General features: G+C 39.5%; 1 protein-coding gene across 2 annotated transcripts in view; it reads left to right on the plus strand.

Annotated features, from left to right (window-relative positions):
- Positions 1-25,256, plus strand: part of ctnnd2a (catenin (cadherin-associated protein), delta 2a) — a 628,772-nt gene that overhangs the window by 149,424 nt on the left and 454,092 nt on the right. The window contains exons 1-2 of one of the 2 annotated variants that reach the window (XM_022681995.2): positions 10,914-11,054; positions 15,417-15,532. In XM_022681995.2, the coding sequence (XP_022537716.2) occupies positions 11,040-11,054; positions 15,417-15,532 (131 nt within the window). In that variant the 5' untranslated portion in view covers positions 10,914-11,039. Of the gene's footprint in view, positions 1-10,913; positions 11,055-15,416; positions 15,533-25,256 lie in introns of those variants that run through there. The other variant, XM_007252283.4, reaches the window with a different exon arrangement.

Genomic DNA, 25,256 nt, shown 5'->3' on the forward strand with positions numbered 1-25,256 from the left:
AGACTGTTAAGTTCCCGGACTGGATGTGTAGAGTTCCAGAATGCTAGACCACAGTCATGAACAAACAGTACACTTAAGAATTTAGTATTTAGTATTTTATCTTTTGAGACACACCAGATTCAGCTTATGAATCAATAACCAGAACATAGTTGGCTTAGAGTATTTTAGGCCTAGTTCTCTGGGTTCCTGTTCTTCTTCTCTGTAGAGTAGAGCTGGTGATATATATATTGAGTTTTTAAGAATTATCAATATTTTTTCATGTATGATATAAGCTGAGACAACATCGTTTATATCATAATAGACTATGTCGCATTCCGGCAGGTTGCTTTTCTCTTATCTCAGCTTGTCGATACAATACCTAGTCAACTGATCTTTCCATCTCTAGAATATATCTCGTGTTCGTCTGCAGCTGAATGTTAATAAAAAAGTACCTGCATTAAATTTGGAACATGTATTTTTGTCTCAGAAGTGTATTTTGTTAATAACATATGAGATTAGAAAGAAATAGTATATACAGTATATTGTATATCATCTTTCATATAATTAATACAGTACAGGCCAAAAGTTTGGCCTTCTCTTTTTCAATGCGTTTTCTTTATTTTCATGACTATTTACATTGTAGATTCTCACTGAAGGCATCAATGAACACATGTGGAGTTTTATGTACTTAACAAAAAAAGGTGAAAAAACTTAATAAAATATATTCTAGTTTCTGCAAAATAGCCACCCTTTGCTCTGATTACTGCTTTGCACACTCTTGGCGTTCTCTCAATGAGCTTCAAGAGGTGGTCACCTAAAATGGTTTTCCAACAGTCTTGAAGGAAGGAGTTCCCAAAGGTGTTTAGCACTTGTTGGTCCCTTTGCCTTCACTCTGTGCTCCAGCTCACCCCAAAAACATCTGGATTGGGTTCAGGTCCGGTGACTGAGGAGGCCAGCCCATTTTTTGTTAAGTACATAAAATTCCACATGTGTTCATTCATAGTTTTGATGCCTTCAGTGAGAATCTACAATGTAAATTGTTTGAAAATAAAGAATGAGAAGTTTTGACCTGTACTATATCAAGATATTGATTTTGATCCATATCGCCCAGCCCTACTGGCCTCTTCATGAGGTGCTATCGCCTCACATAGGGTTAGCATATTTATACAATCAGTTTCAGCTTACATCTGTGTAAACATAAAACATTTACAAACTGAAAGAATGGAGATCTCAGTTCTTAAATATTAACTTTATATCTGCAGGGGTTTTGCATCTAGCTTTTTAGGACAACACCAGTGGTGATGTTTAACAAGCAGCTGTCTGAACTGTAGGTAAAGTTGTATGCTAGAAATTTGGAAATTCATGGCAAAATGACACATTTCTTAAATTTTGTTCATTGTTCATTGAATTGATATATATATATATATATACACTGCTCAAAAAAATAAAGGGAACACTCAAATAACACATCCTAGATCTGAATGAATGAAATATTCTCATTGAATACTTTGTTCTGTACAGTTGAAGTTGAATGTGCTGACAACAAAATCACACAAAAATCATCAATGGAAATCAAATTTATTAACCAATGGAGGCCTGGATTTGGAGCCACACACAAAATTAAAGTGAAAAAACACACTACAGGCTGATCCAACTTTAATGTAATGTCCTTAAAACAGGTCAAAATGAGGCTCAGTATTGTGTGTGGCCTACACGTGCCTGTATGACCTCCCTACAACGCCTGGGCATGCTCCTGATGAGGTGGCGGATGGTCTCCTGAGGGATCTCCTCCCAGACCTGGACTAAAGCATCCACCAACTCCTGGACAGTCTGTGGTGCAACGTGACGTTGGTGGATGGAGCGAGACATGATGTCCCAGATGTGCTCAATCGGATTCAGGTCTGGGGAACGGGCGGGCTAGTCCATAGCTTCAATGCCTTCATCTTGCAGGAACTGCTGACACACTCCAGCCACATGAGGTCTAGCATTGTCCTGCATTAGGAGGAACCCAGGGCCAACCGCACCAGCATATGGTCTCACAAGGGGTCTGAGGATCTCATCTCGGTACCTAATGGCAGTCAGGCTACCTCTGGTGAGCACATGCAGCCCGTGCAGCCCTCCAAAGAAATGCCACCCCACACCATTACTGACCCACTGCCAAACCGGTCATGCTGAAGGATGTTGCAGGCAGCAGACCGCTCTCCACGGCGTCTCCAGACTCTGTCACGTCTGTCATGTGCTCAGTGTGAACCTGCTTTCATCTGTGAAGAGCACAAGGCGCCAGTGGCGAATTTGCCAATCCTGGTGTTCTCTGGCAAATGCCAAGCGTCCTGCACGGTGTTGGGCTGTGAGCACAACCCCCATCTGTGGACGTCGGGCCCTCATACCATCCTCATGGAGTCGGTTTCTAACCGTTTGTGCAGACACATGCACATTTGTGGCCAGCTGGAGGTCATTTTGCAGGGCTCTGGCAGTGCTCCTCCTGTTCCTTCTTGCACAAAGGCGGAGGTAGCGGTCCTGCTGCTGGGTTGTTGCCCTCCTACGGCCTCCTCCACGTCTCCTGGTGTACTGGCCTGTCCCCTGGTAGCGCCTCCAGCCACTGGACACTACGCTGACAGACACAGCAAACCTTCTTGCCACAGCTCGCATTGATGTGCCATCCTGGATGAGCTGCACTACCTGAGCCACTTGTGTGGGTTGTAGAGTCCGTCTCATGCTACCACGAGTGTGAAAGCACCACCAACATTCAAAACTGACCAAAACATCAGCCAGACAGCATAGGTTCTGAGAAGTGGTCTGTGGTCCCCACCTGCAGAACCACTCCTTTATTGAGTGTGTCTTGCTAATTGCCAATAATTTCCACCTGTTGTCTATTCCATTTGCACAACAGCAGGTGAAATTGATTGTCAATCAGTGTTGCTTCCTAAGTGGACAGTTTAATTTCACAGAAGTTTGATTTACTTGGAGTTTTATTGTGTTATTTGAGTGTTCCCTTTATTTTTTTGAGCAGTGTATATATATATATATATATATATATATATATATATATATATATATATATATATATATATATATATATATATATATATTCATGTAGGAATGACTGAGGTTGTCTTTAACACAAATCTTCAATTTTATTCTCCTTTATTACTTTATGAAGAAGCTTTTTTTATTTCTACATCAGTTTTACACACACAGGTCAGACATGACCCACATGTACTATTTGTGGGTAAGGTAAAAAGTAAATAAGTAAAGTAAATAAGATGTACTAAGATTAAAAACAAGTTCATTGAGGAATACTGTACCTTGGATACTGAATGATTGAATTCATGTATTGCTAAGATATATCATAGAAACACTCAAACACTCAGCCATACATAAGGTTACATAGAAAATGAATGCGGGTCATTTTTGACCCATGTTGTGCATCAAAGGGTTAATAGCAATACCATCATGCTTGAGTTTTGCAAGAGAGTTGAGCTGTGATTCTGATTCTGTATTCAGGGATTGAAACAGAACCCAACCTTTCTCTCCTTAGAAGGAGTGAAAGAGAGGGACAGGGTGTCACCTGGTATGCAGAGGTTCATTCAAGCATGCAGATTACATGCTCCATTGTTCTATAGTGTCCGTGGGGAGCTCGGTCAGGTGGCACTGACACCCCTCGCCCCCAGAGAGGGTAACGAGACCCTTCAGTGCAGGGCTGAAAAAGTGCAGCTCAGAAACTCTATCCTTCACTCCCTGACAGCCTCCACAATAGCATGCTGGTGCTGAGGGAGGTTTTGCACATGTGGGCGTTTGAGGAACATTTGCGTGTCACCTTTGTATTGAGCGGAGCGTGAATGATGACGGCAGTTGTGGAAACTGTTCAGCATTTTGTCTAATACAGCTTGTTTCTGTAAATGGCAACATCAAGATATTATATCCACTGCAGCGTCTTTTATGACAGCAGGCCACCACAGTAAATGGGCGTGAATGCATGCATGCATGTGTGTGTGATTGGTTACCTTTAAGGCATATGGTGTAAAGTCATTGTGGTGTAAGTCATTAGAGAAAATAATATGTTAGATACAAGAATGTTTATTGGTGAAAAATATTAATATGAGACATTGTAGCTGTAGTCTTTAAGGAAGGCCTGGATTTACTGTTACCGTCCAGTACACATACTCCAAAATAAAGGTTTTGTATGATTATTAGGTTAGTCATTATGTAGAAGCTCCTTTATTTCAATTGAAAAGGTTCTTTACATTCGTATATCTCATTTACAGTCATGGTTCTGTATAGAGCTCATACCCTATCTTTGTATAGCCTATTTTTCTTGTATTGTTCCCCTGAGGGCCTGTTATGACCAGTGTGTGCTTATGTAACATAAACTGCAATAATTAACCTTACATGTCTCTTTTCCAACCTTTCTTTATCCTTTAGAATTACACAGACTTTTCTTGCCCTTTCTTACACCCCGTGCAAGCCGCATCGTGATGGTCATTGCTATCTTAAAGCTCGGCAACAGTTTATTTTCATGCATTCGTTTAAATAGCGAAAGAGCTCACGAATATATCTCCGCCAATGGACATGAAAACCTGAAAATGAAGTGTGTTTAGGTAAATTTCTGGTGTATTGCTATCTTGGCAACAGAAAACACAGCTGCGCCACTGACTGAACACAACCTAGACAGTCAACTGTCAGATATTCGTTTATATCTTGGTTTGATGCGCAGCAATGCACGAACCCAACTTTTATTTTCACCACATTTGCCAAATGTCAATGATCCAGCATATGTTTATTAATAACTGGAGTAAAATAAATAGTATTGAGGAGATATAATAGGTAATCTGGTAGATACTACCCCACAAGATGAGAATACTGTGAGTTAAATGTTAAAAATGTACAAAAAATATATATATATTTTGACATTGCATAAAACATTGTTTGTCCTGCAAAGTGACAACTACACATGTGGACATTGCAACATTGATGCTGAAACAATTTTGTGAGTTTGTCCAAATATTGTATCTATTTTATTTTTTTTTACAAATCCAAATATATTAAACTTACTCGTTAAATTATTTAAGAACAAGATCCAATATTACATATGAAGTGTTTTTTGTGATTTAAGCACATGGTTGGTATCTTTGAATTCTCTGGAATTGGATAATTCTGCCAGTCTGGATTATAATTCTCTGATCCAGACATTTGCATTTACACATACAGCTCTAAAAATCTGTAAAAATATAAAGTTACTGGGCATTTGTAACTTGTACTTTTATAACCTTTATCATTATTTATATATTCCACATTCTACAAACTTTTTAAAATAAAAAAGTGAGCAAAATGCAGTTTACTGTGATGTGGACCTTTTTAAAACACGATCAATGGAAAGGTCTCGTAAAGAAGCTAAAGTTCTTCTTTCATGGCATTGCTCCAAGAAAGCTTTTTTGATACCTTCATTTTAATGAGTGTGTTTGGATTATAATCAATAGACCTTCTGTGTCATTCTGCAGTCAGGCATATCAGCCATATTAAAGGCTCTAGGTCTGAGCACTGTGTTTATTTTCCATGGAAAAAAAATGTACAACAATCCTGTTTTACAGTCTAAAGCCAAAGTTCTGGGAACTTTCCATTACACTATGTGTCTTTAAACATTTTAAATATTCTTGACTGCAAACAGAGATACTGTAGGTCAGTGTTTCCTCTAGAAACATTTATGTAGACCCAAACTTCCTGTACAGATGATATTAAACTGCAAAACAAACTTTATAAACAGTTTATTTGAATTTGATGTGTATATATTACATCTTTCACCCACTGCATACAGAGTGCAGCCAATAAACAGCAGGTTCAAGTTCGTTTTTATACATACAGACAAGTATATTTGAAAACAATTAATGAAGACAATAAAATAAAGCATGTAGCATTACTTGCAATACTCATTATTCTCATCAGTTTACTCGGTATAATAGCTCTTCATAAACTGTTTGTTTTCCAGCAGATACAAACTCTACAGGACTAGAATAGTAATGTTAGTTGAGGTAACTTAAGCTTAAGTATTTGTTTGTTAACCACCTATCATTCTTTGTGTAAATTTCTGTTTTTTTTCTGTTTTCTGTGTTCTCAATTTGGTTGTTAAAATGCAGCATGGTGTGTTGTGACCAGCTAAGGACCTGAATAGTGCTCAGAGCCATGAAGCGCTTGCATGAATCAGTGTTTGGTCCTAGTGCTGGTGTGCTTGTCTCTATTATGAACAATGGTATACATTTTTTGGATGTTAAGTGTCCAGTGTTTGAAGGCCTTTATATCGCAAAACACGGCATATGATCTGTTCAGCTGTATTTCCTATCTATTTTAAGATTACCAAGTTTAACCTTGCTGTTCTTTTACTCTTCTTTCATTTCGTTCTAATTCTTGTTAGATGCATCGAGACTTGGGTTTGGTATCATCAAATCTTTAATTTCTTAAAAAACCTTCTATTGAGTTTCTCAATTGGGATTATGTGACATTTCATACAATTCTGAACCTGGAAAATATATGTATATATGTTTTAAATATATGTTTTAATGTCATGTGTAAAACAAACACTTAATCTTCTCATAAACACTTGTAAGCAATGCTTTTGGGCTCTGCATGACTTTAGAACAGTACTGTACACTCCCTCCGACAGTTTCATGGCTGATAAACTCAAGATACAGAAGTTTCAGACATACAGAGATGAGATGCAGTAATGAGGGATCATTCCTTTCCACATCCCCCTCTCATCTCCCTAGCTGATAGGAGTGCCAGGCTGTGGGCACAAGAAGTGGACTTGACAGCCAGGGAGTGTAGCAGGCAGCATGTTTGGTATGCACAAGAGTGACCACACTTATCTGCTTGTCAGTCGCCATTCATTAGCTACTGGCCACATTCACTGCAAAAGCGCGAAAGCAGGAAAGCTGCAAGATTCGCATCCCTCTCTCACTCACTCTCTCACTCTCTCTCTCTCTCACTAACACACTAACACACACACACAAACTCTTGTAAGAACCTAATTGAATTATGCCACTCACTTCTATTCAATCAAATAGAGTTAGGACAGTATTTGACTTTCAATGCAACTACAGGCAATATTGTCAGTGTAAAAGTTTACATAGTCTTTACCATTATACTGTGTATTCTTATATGTAACAGGGTGGTGCCCTAAAAATATAGTTGAAAGAAAAATAAAGTAGATAAGGGCTAATTGGTTAATCAGCATTGATTATCAATGTATTGCAGTTTAATTAGTATATATGTCAAAACGAAGGACAATCTTACTAAACTAAAAATCATATTTTAATAAAATTTTCTTGTGTCAAACTGTAATGTTGATGTGTTTTTTATTGATCAATTTGAGTAAACATCCACAATGCAGGCTTGAAAAAGTAAGTGAACCTCTGCGTTAATGAGTTCTGGGTTTCACACATGCCTTAACTGCACCGTAGATGATTACACATTGTACTCAATAACAGAAAAATGTACACGGTGACCTTTTGTGTGTTACTAGTTACTACTACTCATTGGACTGTAATGTACACATAGAGCTGGACATTATGCATTGATATTTAATCACATTGTGCTACATTTTCTTATTGTATCAACAATAAGCATTTCGAGGATATCATCAGTGCTGAAAGAACACCGACTTAACTGTACATTTCATTACAGAGAGTGTTAAAATATTTTTTAATTGGTTGATGTGCAGAAAAAATGAAATAAGAATCAATATACTATGCCACTGCTGATGTTTGACTGTATGTCAAAATATGATAAATACTGTGTATCGTGAACATGTCTTAAAAAATGTGATATAATATTTTTTACTGTATTGGTATTGTTTATATTGATATCAGAATTATATCATAGATCTCTATATATATTGGGATATATATTTTTGCCATATCTTTAAGCCTTATGTAGGCACTAATGTTATTAATTGACGTAGAAATAAATAATAAATCATATTATATAATAAAATGATATATTGTATACTATAATGTATACTAGATATAATAAAAATGTTAGTAAAACTAATAAATGGCAAATAATATAAAATAATTCAAAGAAACGAAAACTAAGGTGAAAAAATATATAGATACATTATATATTGATAGAGAGTTCAAAGGACTGCTTCAACATTTTTTTTTATATATTAAATATTTAATAAGGCAGTACTTGATGATCTCAAGGCTCGATCTTGAACATATTCTATCAGGAGTCCTAATACATATGTAAGTGCTAATCTATTAAGAGATTTTTTAGGTAATATAGTAGCTCTTTTTTATTTTTTTCTCTCAGTTGTGAACTAATTGTCACGGTTAATACATGTCCACTGTTTTTAAATGTAAAGGACCAAGGATAGCATGCCCTACAAACATAGCTATGGCAGAAAACTTTTTTTAAACTGATTTATTTTACAATGAATGTCAAATGTGTTTTTGTAATTTTATCATTCAGTCACTGCTTTTGGTGAACAAAACATCAGTTCTGATTGAAAATGGTTAAATATGCATCTTATTTAGGATTTAGCAACTATTTTAAAAGTGAAAATCATGAGCATAATAAAATATACATGGTTACACTATAATGAAGAGTTGCATTCATGAGACTGCAAGATACTTACATTAGCTTTTCTGGATAGCTTACATAAACCCATAGAAACGTTTCTGTTTCTAGTAATAAGCATATGTGAGTGATGTCATAGAAAGAGAAGCATTTTGCCCACCTGCAGTGATGCCCCAGTGGCTTAAAGTCCAGGAAAGCCCCATTCTAATGATGTGAGTTAAGGCAGAGAGAAAGTGCAGTATAACACAATGCTAATTCATGCAGGAAGACCCCTTTACCATTGGCATTTTGTACATTTTGCATTTATTTGAATTCCAACCCCATTGCTTTAGCTAGCAAAGCATCCAAAACTAGCATTCATGCACAACTTGTAGACTGGGTGCAGTACACAGCGCCTCCCCTGCTGGAGCTCTTGGCTCAGACTCTGCTCTAATTTAGCGCGAGTCGGATCAGACGGGACATTCGGCGGCGAGCGATGTAGCCGTGTCCAGGCTGTGAATAATGCATGGCTGGGGCTAGCGACAGGGCTGAGTCAGGAGAGTGAGAGCGCGTTTGGCAGCACTCATTATTATCCTCCCTCGAATATGGACACACATTCTGTCTGCATTTTTAAAAAAATATTCATTAGATAAATGTTTTTGTGCTGCATTTTTTTTTCCCCCGCCCGGGTGTGTTTGTGTGCACATGCTCCCTCACAGGCTTGTTGCCAAGACGAGCAGGCAGCAAAAGTTGCGGCGAGATGGAGATTTCAGTCTGGACGAGACAGGAGGTGAGAGAAATCAAACAAGGAAGAGAGAGAGAGAGAGTTCGAAAAGAAGGAGAGATAGCAAAACATTTGCCGTTTCACCCCCAACCGAGCTCGCGATTGACAACCATTCTGTGCAGTTTTCAAAAGAGGGGCCGCCTACTTCACCTGCCCCCTCTACTGTCAGGTTCTTCTGGGCAGGAGTCGCAGAAGGCTTGGCCAACAGAATGACAGGAACAGACAGGAAACGTGTCAGGGATGAGGAGAGGAGGCAGTGTAAAAAGTCTTAGTGTGGGTAATATCGCTAGTTCTTTGGGATGTACACATAGATATACATTGTGTAAACACATTTGTGGAGGACAGAGATGTTTCTACATATTCTGTGCTTGATTTTGATTTGACCATGACTGTGGCAAGACTTAGTTTAACCAATGAACCTCTCCTACTCTACCTGTTTTACTTAATTAGCTTGATCTGGTAGTCATGTGGATTCAGAGTTATCTTTGCCCATTGAGGCCGTGGGCTGAAATTCAAGTAAGAAATACACTGCCTGGCCCCCAAAAAAGTTTCCACCTAAAGTTAACTAAGTAAATGATGTGGAGTTAAAGCTGCAGTTGGTCTGCAGGTCTAGGTTCAGCAACAGTATGTACTGAAAGAAGGAGATCAGCTGACTACCTGAATATACTGAATATAGACCAGGTAATTCCTAAATCAATTTATTTTTTCTTCCTTCATGGCATGGCCATATTTCAAGATGTCAATGTCAGGATTCATGGGGCTGGAATTGTGAAAGAGTGATTCAGGGAGCATGAGATCATAATTTTCACACATGGATTGTTCACCACAGAGTCCAGACCTTAACCTCATTGAGAATCTTTGGGATGTGCTGGATGGAGAAGACTTTGTGCAGTGGTCAGACTCTACCATCATCAATGCTGCAAAAGCTTGGTGAAAAATAAATGCAACACTGGATTGAAATAAATCTTGTGACATTACAGAAGCTTATTGAAACAATGCCACAGTGAATGTGTGCTGCAATCAAAGATAAAGGTGGTGCAATGAATGTGTGTGACCTTTTTTGGTGGCAACTTTTTTTTGGCCAGGCAGTGTATAAGGCAGTGTAGCAGTCAGTATCTGGCAGATCACATAATTTGTTTGTCTAAAACAATGATGTTAGAAAGGCCACGTTGCAGCCCAACACATTGGTTCTGAGATCCATGCTGTCAATAATTTTTTAACTAAAGTAGAGTTTCTTTACTACTGTATTTTTTCTCCTACTTCCACGTTTAATTTAATTTAATTTAATTTAATGTAATAACTTTTGAACACTAACAAAAGTCATCACTCAACTCACTCCGTAGTGAAGAGAGTCAGACCGGATACAGGTGTGTTGCTCGTTTGATGGCGAGCATGAGAGGGAGGGACTCAATTAGGATGGTCACCTAGCAACAGCACAAGAGCACTTTTCTTTGGGTGGGTATTTGTGTCTGTGGGATGAGTGGGAGGAGCCACTGTTGTGATGAAACGCTGCGTGCTCAATGCCCCTCGATGGCGGGGTCGGGGGGACTGGATTCACTGTTGCCATGGCGACCTTTGTGCCTGGCTGAGCGGCTCTTGTGTGCCTGGCTGAGAGGCAGCGGCTGGCTCCTGCCTCTAACGAGTGCTGGAATTCGTCTAATAGGCAGCAGCGGACTAGCGGAGCAGCTGGAGCTGGACTTTTCCATCCGGGGGGCTCAGCTGGAGCATGGTCCATGCGCAGGTAAAGCCCCTTTCATCTGTCCCTGTCTGACCAGGGGAGGGGGACAGGTGCCTCGGTCTATTCTATCTGTGGCTGGACTCTGACGGGATTCAAGTTTGGCAACTTCAGTCTATTCCCTGTTGCGGTTGTTCATCTGTTGAGTGGAGGGAGATTTCTTCAGTGTGTTTTACAGGGATTTCTCTTTTTTTTTTTTGATTGAAAAAAGTTATCCTTGTTCAGACGTCCAACTTTTTCATGTTGCTCTGACAGGAGGTTTGTGTACAGCGAAAGAACAGAGGCGTCTGCTTTCCCCTACTCCCGTCGCTTCTGAGCTGTTTTGTTCCTCATCGATTTTCATTTGGAGGCATAATACCGGCACTGAAGGCAATATGTCTTTCACCATCATGTAAGTACAAAGCGGGGATTGATCTGCTTCCACGCTGAAAGTTGGGAACCGCACACATGTAAGCAAATCTGAGTGGCAGGGTGCGAGGGAAGGAGAGTAAGAGTGAAAGCGAGAGAGTAAGAGAGAGTTTTTGCCGGTGCCTGGTGGAGTTCTGTACGCAATGACTGAGGCCGGTGGGGATTTGGGATTGAAAGCCAGATAGTCAGGTGTTTTGGAGCTAAGATACCATCAGCTCATTCGGGGCTCAAATGGCTTCGGAAGCCAGATCAATAAACCCTCCCATTGAGTCGACCTGAGCATGGTCGGGCGAATCGGGCTGCCATCGATCCTTCTCAGCCTGGCTGTAATTAAAGCAGGTACGGGTCTAACGAACAGTGGAGGAGCCTTTGACTGGAACTCCAATTCTTACATTTTGTCTATATTGGGTTTCGTGTTCTTGAGGAACAAAGATAGAGCAACTGTAGAGGCCTGTGGCCGCTCTGGGACGTCTCACAGCAGCTCCCTATGGCTTTGAGGCAAGCACACACAGTGTCATTGATGCAGCGCACCACTCTATCATGGCACCCACTTTTTTCTGTAAACATCTCCTGAATCTGACTGAATGATCGTTATTCTGATTGAGTGAACTTTTTCTGAGAAGTGAAAACAGTTGTTGAAGCAGAAACATCTAATGTACCCTTGATAATGTAGTGTGTAGAATGTGGTTTAGTTCATACACACAGACACTGACGCTACATTAGATATCTAATGTGAGACATTGTGATTAACAGCTGGCTATGAAACCTAAAGAATTCCGCGCTGACCTGAAGGATGTGCATGTGGGTTTTCCTGCATCGAATGTGAATGTGATATCTACCAGAGCCGCTTGCCTGTTCGTATGGACAATTCTAGCCTGATGCCGTGGGTCACAATCATTTTCACCTACTGTGCTGTCAACTGTGGGTGGTAATGCCTTATATGAGATATCCCTGTCACACATGGGATGTTTTGTACTTGAAGAATGTTAAATGCAAACACAACTTAAGAAAAATAATGTCTCAGTGCCTCAGAGCCTTACTCACAAGATAATACCTCACAACTTACAACGATGTGGGCATTCTCAAGGTGTCTCCTAAGATAACACTTCATGATCAATCTACATAGTTGGTGCTACACCTTTTGGCATATCAGTCTATCGTCAGGATATGCCTTTAGTTATGGTTGCTCTATGGTGCATGTACATGACATGACACTGTGATCACAGGACATTAAACACACAGGACAATGTGTACAATGTGTAGAAAGTTCCCAAAGCAACCCAACCCTAAGCAGAGGTTGGTACATATAGGCCTTAATGGAATAAGCTGTTCCAAAGTCTGATGGGAGTGAAATGAAAGTTGCAGTTCTTTTTTCCAGCAAGAACTGGTGAAGTCAATATCATTATTTAATTACAAATGTATTTTTTTAATAAAATAGGTCTTCTGTTGTATACTTTGAGAGCACCGACTCAAAGTCCCCCCGCTTTAATCTGTTTCCACACTAAAGAAAAGTTGGAAACCCCCCACCAGTGTGAGAGGAAAATAATGTGACACTGTCACCTAAATGTGCTAATTATGCAGCAAGTAGCACATTTAACAGTGCTGAAAAAAAGAATCTGATTATAGACACATGTCTACTTCATAGAAGCATCATGATACATTGTGGAATTTATATATTTGTCACTACAGTTTATGGAATCTCATATTGATTTGTCAGATAAGTTAGCGGTATTTTACCCTTAAAGGGGCACTGAACCCCCTGATTTTTGCTGACTCCACCCTCAGCTCAAATTTGAAAAAGGCTAAAAAAATGGAAGGGGTAGTTTGGGAGATGCACTGGGTGATGTATGGGTTTAGAGGTAGGGTGGAAGGGAGAGCTGATTGGCTGAGCTGCAGCAGCGGCAGCAGTGTGCCTCTGATAGCGGTGAGACCCAGATGGTTGGATGTCAGCAGGGGGGCGGAATTATTGATTGTCTGATCTGCATATTGTGAGCGTCTGCGTACAAAATGACATGTACACTTTATTTACACCTACAGCACAGTTGAGCCTGAGAGGGCACTGCAGAGGCGGAAATTACCACAGTAACATTTTATATACTTTTTAATATTCATATATATTTTTTTTAATAAAAAAATGTAAGCAGGACTGATATGTTTTCTTAACTTCAAAAGAACACATTTTAGCTATTAATGGAAAAAAAGAGTTATGTGACTTTTTAATTAAATTTAGATATTTTTAGCTAGTTATAATGAATAGGCGTTGAGGAGGTTATAATTTTGCTGAGCACTTTTATTAGGGGGAACATGAACACATTGACATGACAAGTGATAGGGTATTGCTAACAAACTGGAAGCTAGAAAGCGACAAACCTAAATTAAGATAGTTGGAGAATGCATGGTTCAGAACTTTCAAAATATAATGAAAGTTGACCCAGGGCAAAATATATATAAATATACTTCATATAAAACGAACAAAACCACATATATTTAGTAAATGTGGCATTCACCAAACTCTACCCCTGACATTCACAGGGGTAGAGTTTGGGAGGAGCTAGGACTGCAGTGAGTAACTGTATATCCAAATAGTTGCAGCCACACCTTTTGATGAATGCATTAACCTTAACCTTAACCTTAAGTTCCAAGCATCCATTGCTGACACAGAAGTGCAAATGCACACGCATACACAGCTTTTCTAGTTCTTATAGTAAACTGTTGCCAAACCCAAAGAAAATTAATGATATTGAGGGGTCTTATCTCCTAGCATGGAGCTGTGGAGCACTGAAACTATATTCTCTAGAATGATGGTGCTCCATCCAGTGCTTTTGGGACAAAAGAAAAAATACTATTAGAAAGCCTTCTCATAGAGACAGTGAGGACAATTACTCCAACAAAAGCAGGATAAATGTAGATACCTTTAGAAGAAACAGTGAATGAGCAGGATTCCCAATACCTTTGTCTATATATTGTAGCAGTTAGCTAAGCCAACAAGACACATTTGACCCTCATTTGGAACCAAACTGTGCTGTGAAGCCCACCTTCCTTACACTTTTGATTATGTGATGCACAATATCTTTAAGCAGAATATTCAAACTTTTTGCTTCTGAGTTAAAATACACACCCTGCAGTACTCTGCATCTATATAAAAAAAAATCAAATTTCATATTTTCACCGTCACATTCTCTAGTGGGACGAAGAAAAGTTTCTCCAGGGGTGCCAGTAGGGGGCGCTCTCCTGACACTCTACTCTACCTGGTCTGAGGCAGGGCTCAGCTGGGGATGGTGGCCTGTGGCTGAGTGCCTGGAGGGGGCAGGTTGGAAGCGGGAGGCTGAGCGATCATCTCTGCCATCCTGTCGCAGAATGGGCTATTACTGGTGCTGATGATGCACTTTCTGTCCCAGCAGGGACATCGGCGATGATTATCGCCACTGAGGGCCGCTCAGAGGATCCGCCTGTCTGATTTACGGCCAAAGTATGCGGTTTCGCTCGGGCGTGGGCTGAGAACCCTGCTGTCTTTGGGGCGGGACACTTATCAAATCAAAATAACATATCCTCATATAACTCATTTTAACGGCAGTGTGGTAAACAATAGCTGCTTTAAAGCAGTTTGATATGGCCCATTACTGCTGGCTTATACTGTACACGTGTTTGTGGTGCATGTGATTTCTTGTTCTATAAGTTGTAAATATATACGTATTTATGCATTTGCAATCAGAAATAAATTGTTCAATGAGAAATCCGTGCGTGCTAAATTTCATTGCAAGCATTTGCGAATCACAATAGCATTTAAATAGCGCATCGTTGTCTGACGCTATGCGGGGAAGTTGATCCCAGAGCTCTTTGATGCTTTTCTAATATTCCTCACTGACACCTCTAAGCTTCTCTCTCTCTCAATTCTCTCTCTCTCTCTCTCTCTCTCTCTCTCTCTCTCTCTCTCTCTCTCTCTCTCTCTCTCTCTCTCAGGAGCTGCAGTTTGAAAGACTGACTCGAGAGCTAGAGGCTGAACGTCAAATAGTTGCCACCCAGCTAGAGAGATGCAAACTGGGATCTGAGACTGGCGGCAGCATGAGCAGCATAAGGTAAGGAGTCGTGCATCCAAGACGGAGTGTTTGTTTGTGTGTTTGCAAGAAAAAAGCAGGGCTGTCTCATTTTTTTTATATTCAGCTGTTCAATATGTATTTATATGTGCATATCTGCTTTGTCATTTTATCAAGTATGCTATCAATATATGGATGTTTTGGGGATTACTATTGCAAAATTCATCATTTTATACGGTCTAATACAGTGGTTTCTTGGTTTAAAAGATCTTGCATTAATCACATAACATACCATTAAGATTTGAGAGCATGTCCGTGTGGATACATTGAAGTAGCATTGTCTTATTACAATGGCGCTTGCCAAGGATAGTCAAGGAAAGCTTAAAAATCTGAGTGACTTTGACATGAGCTAAAGTGTAATACCATGGTGACTGTCTTAAAGCATCTCTAAAACAGCAGATCATGTGTGTGGGGTGTTCCCAGAATGCAATGGTTAGTGCCTACTAAATGTACAACGAAGGGCAACTGGTGAACCAGTGACAGGATTATGAGCACCCAAGACGAGTTGAGTTCAAGTATCAACCGTCTCCAATAGTTCTCCAGATTCACATACAGCACCTTTAAAGGATCTACTGGTAACAGCTTGGTTCCAGATACCACAGGACCAATTCAGATGTCTTGTAGAGTTTATGGTTTAACAGAGCAAAGCTGATTTGTTGGCATTTTTTGTGGAATCTTTTTTGGGACTATTCTATTTTGTTGTGAAGCTTTATGTCCAACCTCCTTCACTTGCAGCATAACTATCTAATAGATTGGCTCTTTTGGTGGGAGGCTGGGACTATTTCCTATCATAAACTGACAACATGTTGGTTGTTATTAGAACTCCCATTTATGTTTCAAACAGTGACCAGAGATGTCAAGTAATTTATTTTTTACTGGAGTAATTATTTTTCAGACAACTTTTTACTTCTACTCCTTACAGTTTTACCCAATTATCTGTACGACACCCTATTGGTTTATATGCGATCCATCAACCTGCACTTTACATCAAGAACATAGCAGACATATGTAGCCTAGTATAAAGATGATCCGTGGAAGAAACTCAAGAGAATGTGAATGAAAGTTTCTTTAATATATTTGCATTGTACTAAAATACCTTCATTAAAACAGTTAACCTAGTTTACGTAGTGCATCCCAAATTTTTATATAACATTTAATTTAAATGTGTTTGGGGGGACTATAGGCTCCTCTGCCGCAGCTTAAACTTTTGTCCTGAATGACATTTTTTTTCCCTTTCATTACTTTTACTTTTATACTTTAAGTAGTTCTATACTTGAAACCATATCTGAATACTTCAACTTCTTCAGAAGTACAGTATTTAAAACCCTAGTATCAATACTACCAGACTAATGAATGTAAATAACTTTGCCACTGATCTCTAGGTAAACTTCCCATTTACTGCTAAATGTATAGTTCACTATACATAGATGTTTGTACTTTCTAGCTTTTTTTTCCAGCCCTGCTGACCATATATTATTTATACAGCAGAGAATCCTCAGCGCAGCAGTGATTCCAACATTGTATTGACGTGTTTGTGGGGTTCGGTTCACTTATACACCTCAGTGTGTCTAGCTAATAATCCGCCAGCCAGTATCTGTCCAGCAGTGCTCCAGCAGTGTGTACAAAAGCTCACCACCTCTGAAGGTGTAGAGTTGGGCAAATACAAACTGTGCATGGGATATATTCTCACTGTCTATCTACAGGATGCTTCAACAAAGTTTCTAGGTTTCTAATGAAGTGGATAATAAGTATATATACAGCTCTGGAAGAAATAAGAGACCAATTAAAAATGATGAGTTTCTTTGATTTTACCAAACTGAAAACCTCTGGAATATAATCAACAGGAAGATGGATGATCACAAGCCATCAAACCAAACTGAACTGGAACTGTTTTTTTTGCACTGTAGTAGGAGTGGCATAAAGTTATCCAAAAGCAGTGTGTAAGACTGGTGAAGGAGAACATGCCAAGATGCATGAAAACTGTGGTTACTCCACCAAATATTGATTTCTGAACTCTTAAAACTTTATGATTATGAACTTGTTTTCTTTGCATTATTTGAGGTCTGAAAGCTCAAGCAAATAAATGCTCTAAATGACAATATTCTATTTTAGAATTTGGAAGAAATTATGTCCATAGTTTATAGAATAAAACAACAGTGTTAATTTTACTCAAACATATAAATATAAATAGCAAAATCAGAGAAACTGATTCAGAAACTGAAGTGGTCTCTTAATGTTTGCCATAGCTGTATTCTTTTCTGGTATATTCTATATATTGGTTTCTGGTATTGTTTAGCTGTGGCATCTTTGGCTTTTTAAAGGATGTTCTTCTAGAATGTGTGTGTGTGTGTGTGTGTGTGTGTGTGTGTGTGTGTGAGCTGGCAGCTCTGACAGTGTGAAGGTGTGAAGGTGCACCTGAGTTAGGGCAACGTTGTTTCCACATGAGAGGAGCAGGTCTTGGCTCTGTCTGCCTTCCCAAGTCACACGCACACATTTTCTGCATGAAGAAGCAGCAGCTGCGACACCACACACACACACACACACACACACACACACAGTTTGTTAGCTCTCTCCATTGCTGGAATCCTAGTGTGGGTGTAGCTCAGCATTACATCAGAAGGGTCGTGTCCTTGGGATTCCCTGTGTGGCACAGTTCTGTGACGCCCTGCACACATGACACACATGATTGAATGACTTTGCCTTATTACAAAAGCTGAATCAGGAAAAAATATAAAACTGCAGTGCTGCAGCTCTCTATGACTACCAATAAGCATTGTCCACCTTATTTTGGCAAAAAGTTGGCAGAAAAACATGTTAAAATAGTTTTGTACAACTTCAATCAAGTCAGTTAAGACAAGTTTGATGTCTGTATTTATTTTTTATTTTTGCCCGGGAGCTACAAGACTAATGCAGCTAGCAACAGAATTAGCATTCTGCTACCTGTAGCCTGTGGCTATGATCTGATTTCTGAGCATATCTGATTTGAGCAGGACCGGTTTTCTGCAGTCAGAATGGCAAAAAGCCACAAGTATAGATTTCTGAACATGAGCAGTGAGATCAGAATTGATGTGTTTATATGGGAGGGGATGACTCTTGCCATCAGATTGTGTGGCAGGAAAGATGATGGTGCATGTTCTGATATCAAGGACCACGAAACAGATACTTAGCAGTGACCAATAGCGGCTGAAATGTTGAATAGACCACATAGCTGAACAAAAAAAAATAAAATTGTATGGAAACATACTGATATAATTATAGGTATAATATTGTACTGAACATGTGGTACAAGTTAACTTGTGAAATACAGGTGCATTAAAAAAATATCATTGAAAAGTTACTTTATTTCAGTAATTCAGTTCAAAATTTAAAACTCTAATTTTATAGTTGTGTTGCACAGTATTCGAGTGTTTTAAGCTTTTATTATTGATGATTATGGCTTAGAGCCAAGGAAAACCCAAAAATCAGTATCTCATAAAATTGGAATAATATATAAGACCAATTGGTACTTTTGGCAGTGTGGGCGGTGTGCCAAATCCTGCTGGAAAATGAAATCCACATCCCCATAGACGTTGTCAGCAGAGGGAAGCATGAATGCTGTAAGACTTTTCAGGAAAACACTGCAGACTTTATACTTGATATAACACAGTGGACCAACACCGGCAGATGGCATGTCTCTCTAAACCATCACTGACCATCATTAAATGTTGCTTTTCATTTGTAAATCAAGGGAGCAGAATCTGGAGGAAGAGTGGAGAGACACACAGAGACAGACAAGCTGCTTGAGGTCTAGTGTGAAGTTTCTACAATCAGTGATGGTTTGGAGAAACATGTCATCTGCTGGTGTTGATCCACTTTGTTATATCAAGTCAGTGCAGTGTACTTATTTGGTCCTTTTTTTTGTCTTTAATCAGTGATGAGTATAACTTAACCTTAGGGCGTGGTGATGCTGGATATGCTATTTGGTCGTCTAGATCATGATAGTCATTCTGATCGACCAGCTTTGTGATGGTCAACCAGATTTGACTGGCTTGCAGTTCAATTCATTTGGTCAAGCTTGCTCATGCATAGAGGTGAATAATTTAGGTGCAGAAAGTAAAAAAATCTAGAAAGTTCTAGAATTACTATTTACTTATTTCTTGTCCTGAATTACTCACTTTTAGTCTTAATCTTAATGATTGTTTGGGATGGTCAGGTTGATCATTGACAGTTAAGTTGAGGTAAGTACCAGTATATTTATAACATTTTAGCTGATACATGCACAAGATTAAGGTGCAATTTTTTTTTTCCTTTTAAGTCTAAATCCTCAGTTAAGCCTAAGCAAGGCATAAGTCAATCATACACTTACTTTAAACCCTGTTAAGTAATCTAAAACAGACTTGCTCTAATCATCTTGCTAGTAGAAGCAGATACAGTAATATGGACTGCACTCAAAGATTGGATTTTCAAACAGTTCTAGAAACCACCAGCATAAATGCACTTAACATAAATTGCTAAGCTTTAGCAGCAAACTTTAGATGCAAAACCTGCTAATCAGCCGCATTTATTTGGTGTACGAGAGCGAAAACTTGTGTACTTCAAGGATAAAAGCAAGGACCTACAGATTAAGGGTTTGAGATTCTCTTTGTAAATAAATGTTCTTTAAGGTTCCCAAAATGAGGCCGTAATTAAGCGGATTTAACTGTTTTCCACATTGTCCTCAGTTGTTAATTATGTTTAGCTATTAGCGCCTTGCCCTTGCTAGTGCGTGCAAATGAGTGTGCTCCAAAGTGTGTGTGTGTGTGCAAATGGCTTTCTTTCATGAGTGAGAGGCCTTATAGTGAAGTGAGAGAGAGAGAGAGAGAGAGAGAGAAAGAGAGAGGGAGAGAGAGAGAGAGAGAGAAAGAGAGAGGGAGAGAGAGAGAGAGAGAGAAAGAGAGAGGGAGAGAGAGAGAGGAGGGGGAATTCTGCCTTTCAAAGGTCAATTAATTAGTTTGCAGGAGTGCTGACGGCTTTTAACTTGAGATACACACATACAAAACGTACACACACACACACTCACCCTTACACACACAAATACACACATGCTCACGACCCCACACACATATGCGCATTCATATTCATATTTGCATTCCTGCCCCGACGGGGGACTGACAGGTTCGGGTGGCATCTTGAGCTCCTTAAACAAGCAGAATAATGATGTTCAATTATTAAGAAGTTCTGCAGTGCAGTGACACTCAAGGCTCTGAATGCATACGTGTGTGTGTGTGTGTGTGTGTGTGTGTGTGTGTGTGTGTGTGTGTGTGTTAGACTGTGTGGAAATGCTGAGGATGTTGCCTTGCCCTGCATCTTTGCTCCTCTTGACTCATGAACCACACTTACCCTAAAGAAGAGATTATTCTTGCAGCCTTCTAATGAAAAGCAGTGGGTGAAGTCTAGAGGGACTGAAGTGATAAGTCATCCTCCACTGGTAGGAAAAAGCCTCAGCGCCTCAAGGCTGCTGCTGTCAGTTCTTGAGGAAAGTAAACTATAATGCTGCGCTGTTCTGTAATATTGATTCCACTCTTTTAATTTACTAGAACCACGCCGGGATACAACAGCACCTCTAATTCAGCCTCTATGTCCGATACACAGTAAAATCCACAGCGTTAAAATCACAGTGTAAACATGTTTTAACTCTCTGGGAGTTTTTCTAACAACCCTCAGTGATAATCCACAGAGTTGATGTTATTATTCAGAGTTAAAATTCAACTCTAACAGGCTCCGTGTGTGGTTTAGCTTAGTTGTGGTGGTTGCCCTGATGGAGCGTTATTCACCCTCTTGGTGTTGTTGGGTTGGATGGTGGATAAGGGTCTCCATCCAAGAGTTATTGTGTTATGGGAGAACCACTGCTTTTTTTGGCAGTTTTTGATGCTATCCCTTGTTGTAAATAAAGCTTAGATAGTATAAAAAGGTAAAAAAAAAATCGGTGGTATAGCTCACATTTCATAACTTTTTATAGATACTCTGGTATATATTTTTTTGGGTGAAAGTCAGAAAATACACAAAAATAAATTCAAACCAACTTAAAGAAAAAAAAATTATCAACAGTTGTTTTACCCTGTTTTACAACCCTACAGTGTTGAACTAACTCTAAAATATTAACACTGATGAGAGTTACATAGGGTTAATATATGATTCCATACAGTGTTGAATTAACTCTAAAATTGTAACTCTTGTGGTAGAGTTATTTTAACACTATAGTGAGTGGGAGTTAATTTGACACTGTCGATTTTGCTGTGTAGTACCGTATGTTTCACGCTATAAGGCACAATTAAAATACAAAAATCAACAATGCGCCTTATAATCCTTACCTATGAAGTCTACAGGTCAGAAAGTAAGGAGCAGAAAAGCCACTCTGCTAAATGACAGTGTTATATACATTAGTGTTAGAGGTGAGTATATTGAACTGCTCTCTGCATGTTTGCCATGTTAAAACAACCTACATGGCACAAACCGCTAGCTGATAGCACCTTGGCTTACTTAAACACCCACGGTTCCTCATTCTAGTGCCGCTAGCACTGCAGTTAGCAGCTAATGCTAATCCTGCTGCACCCTAAGCCTTAACGCTAAAGAAACTTCACTGAAAACTCACCCTTAGACAAAATATTGGAAATCTAAACTTACTGTAATTGAACAGAAGCTCTTTACTCACCCAAATAAATGTTTTTCAGGAGAGAATCTGTGTAGATTACATCCAGCACTGAAAATGTTTATTTTTTAAATATTTTTTTAAAGAAGTTTTGCTTACTTTGCTGCTTGCCCCAGCTTACTCATTAGAAGAGAAAACATGGCGACACCCTTGTTCACTTTGATGTAGGCATACTTATTGGTGTCACTTAATGCACCTTATAATCCGGTGCACCTTATGTATGAAAATAGACCAGAAAACAGATGTTCAGTGATAGTGCGCCTTATAATCTGGTGCGCTATATAGTAAAATAGTGAAAAACGGTATTAATGGAAAGTGTAGAAATGTGCTCTACTCCTGTATAATCTGGACAGTGGCTCTCTTTTTCCTCTGTTGTTTCTTATGTGATCGATTTTTTAATCGATATCGTATTTTTCACATGTCAGATTATAAGTCGCACTTTCAATAAACGTCTATTTTCTGGTCTATTTTCATACACAAGGCACACCAGATTATAGGGCGCATTATGCAACCCTAGTAAAGAACAGGAGTGTCACCGTGTTTTTTTTCTTCTAATTCAGCAGGTCTTGCCACTGAATAGCAAAACCTGTAAAGCTAAGCTAAGTAAAGAAAAGTGTAATTCTTAATAAAAACATTTTCTTTTAAAGTCAATCCAGCACTGGATGTTAATCTACACAGATTTCTCTCCTGAAGAGTGTTTATTTATGTGGGTAAAGCACTTCTGTTTATTTACAGAAAGCTTAACAGATTTCCACTATAGTTGGATGCAGAAGCATTAGCATTAGCAGGTAATTGCTAGCACTAGCTGCAGCTAGCAGCTAATGTCACCCGACAGAGCTACACTGAGGAACCCTGAGGAGTGTTCTGGTAAGCCAGGCCGATATTAGCTAGCAGTTCGTCCCACCTAGCTTGTTTTAACATGTGTTAACATGCAGATTGCAGTCCAATATACTCACCTCTGAACACGGAAAAGCTAGCGTTTAGCGCTGTGGTTAGCTGGTAATGCTAATGCTGCTCCAGCTGTGCTAGCTGGGTTTAGTAGCAGGCTACAGTCTGATAATACGCAAATATGGTACATCGTTGGTCACGTTCAGGAGACCCCTCAGTAATTGCTTGAAAACCACTCCCCTTTTTTAAAAGATGTTCTGAAGTGTTCAGTTAAGAAATAGAAGTAAGTTTAGGCCAGTTCCTTTCTATTAAGCACTATATGCACAAAACTCTTCTAATAAACATGTTCAGCTCATTCAGTTGCACCTATTTCTGACACACATTTGCAAAGAGATGCACAGCTTCTTTGATTCCCGTAAAAAAGTAATACCAATAGAATATTGACTCTCTGGAGCAGAACAGCATGAACCTAAGTAGTAATTACCATACACTACCTATCACAATTTGATTTATGACCCCTGATTTATGACTTGATTTATGATCTTTTGATTTATGATTTACTTTATGGCATGCTGACTGACAAGGCTTGGGACATGTCTGACTGACAGGCTGATATGTTTATTACCCACCAGCAACCCCCCTCACCAGACGACCCCCGTCCACATTCACCCCCTCCTAAGAACACATGGCTTGTTACAGCGCGTTGGTGTGACAGTGGGTGGGGCTCTTGTTTGGGGGCGGTGACATCAGTATATATAGTATTTAAACATTTTCTTTACCAAGTTAAGTGTGTTTTAACTACAGAAAATAAATCATGTCTTCTACATTCACTCCAGCCTTTAGAGCACATAGCTCTGATAACTCTATGTGTTTCGCGCCAAGAAAGAGAATCTACAACCAAGCGTTTACTAGCGACTCTCAAAAACAGTATAAGAGTGTTAAAATTAACCTCTACAATTCTCAGGCCTATGACGTTTGTGGGGAGGTGCATACAGCACAACCGCCTTCTTCTGAAAACCTGTTAAAAGGAAATCATTCTACACTTCGGGTATTTGACGACAAGACAGCCCTTAACACTCAAGGTGAAATGTATAAGAAGTTTTCTCCAGCAGACACTGCCAAAACTGACGGTGGCATCGCGGTCTACAACCACGAAGAGACGCCGATGTGTGACACGAGGTCTGCGGGCAGCACTACGACCATCACTGGTCGTGATGTTAACACAGATGATCCAATGGTCTACGACGACGAGCGGTCGATGCCGTTTACAACAATATCGGACAACAGCTGGTTGGATCGGCTTTGTGAGGATTTTGGGGGTAAGAATTTGACATACCTACCAAACTATTATTCGCCAGAGCTACCAGTGGAGTCTACATACCAGACATTGCCAGCCGGCATTGAAGATGACGAAACATTGGTTGAAGCTCCTGAAGTCAAAACTGTACCTACAAAACCGGACGACGTGGATGGTCAAGTATGCGCCACGGGTTTAAAGCTTATAAAGTCTGCTGTCGTAGTGATTCTACAGCACATTATACACAACAAACTCAAGGAAACTTGTCTTGGATGTGAAGTGGATCACCCCAGTCAGCTTCGGCATTCGTGTTTGTTTGAGCCGGACATCTTCTTTTTCGAAAAGTACTACAATGATATAACACGTTTATTGTTCACGCCTGAGTTGAAACATGCCATAGCAGGACTTTTGAAGTGTTTTGGGATACAGCTACCTTTTCTAAAAATTCAAGGATGTGCTGAAACTCTTGTCTGTGAACTACAGAATGAGCCGTATATTGTGGAAAAACTGCAGGAAATGAGGGAAAGTCTACGTGATCACATAACCGATCAGTTTGTTTCTGATGCTGTTGACTGTTGGAAATCTGGTCCAATCACTGATTAAGACAGAATGGGTAATGTTTGCGGGGTTCAACGTCTGTCAGACAGTGTGTTGAAATATCGCGTAAAGTTTGAAATGACAAATTTGTTGTATAAATGTATTGAGGACAGCGATGTTGATTTAACACATTTCAGTAGTGCACATGTTGTTAATGCTAAACGTTTGCAAAATTTTAAGAAACAGATGGGTATTGTGAAATCAGTATCAGATGACTGGTACAATTTGATACAAATATGTATAGAAAATAACGAGCC

Source organism: Astyanax mexicanus, chromosome 1 (genome assembly GCF_023375975.1).
Source record: "Astyanax mexicanus isolate ESR-SI-001 chromosome 1, AstMex3_surface, whole genome shotgun sequence".
NCBI lineage: Eukaryota > Metazoa > Chordata > Actinopteri > Characiformes > Acestrorhamphidae > Astyanax > Astyanax mexicanus.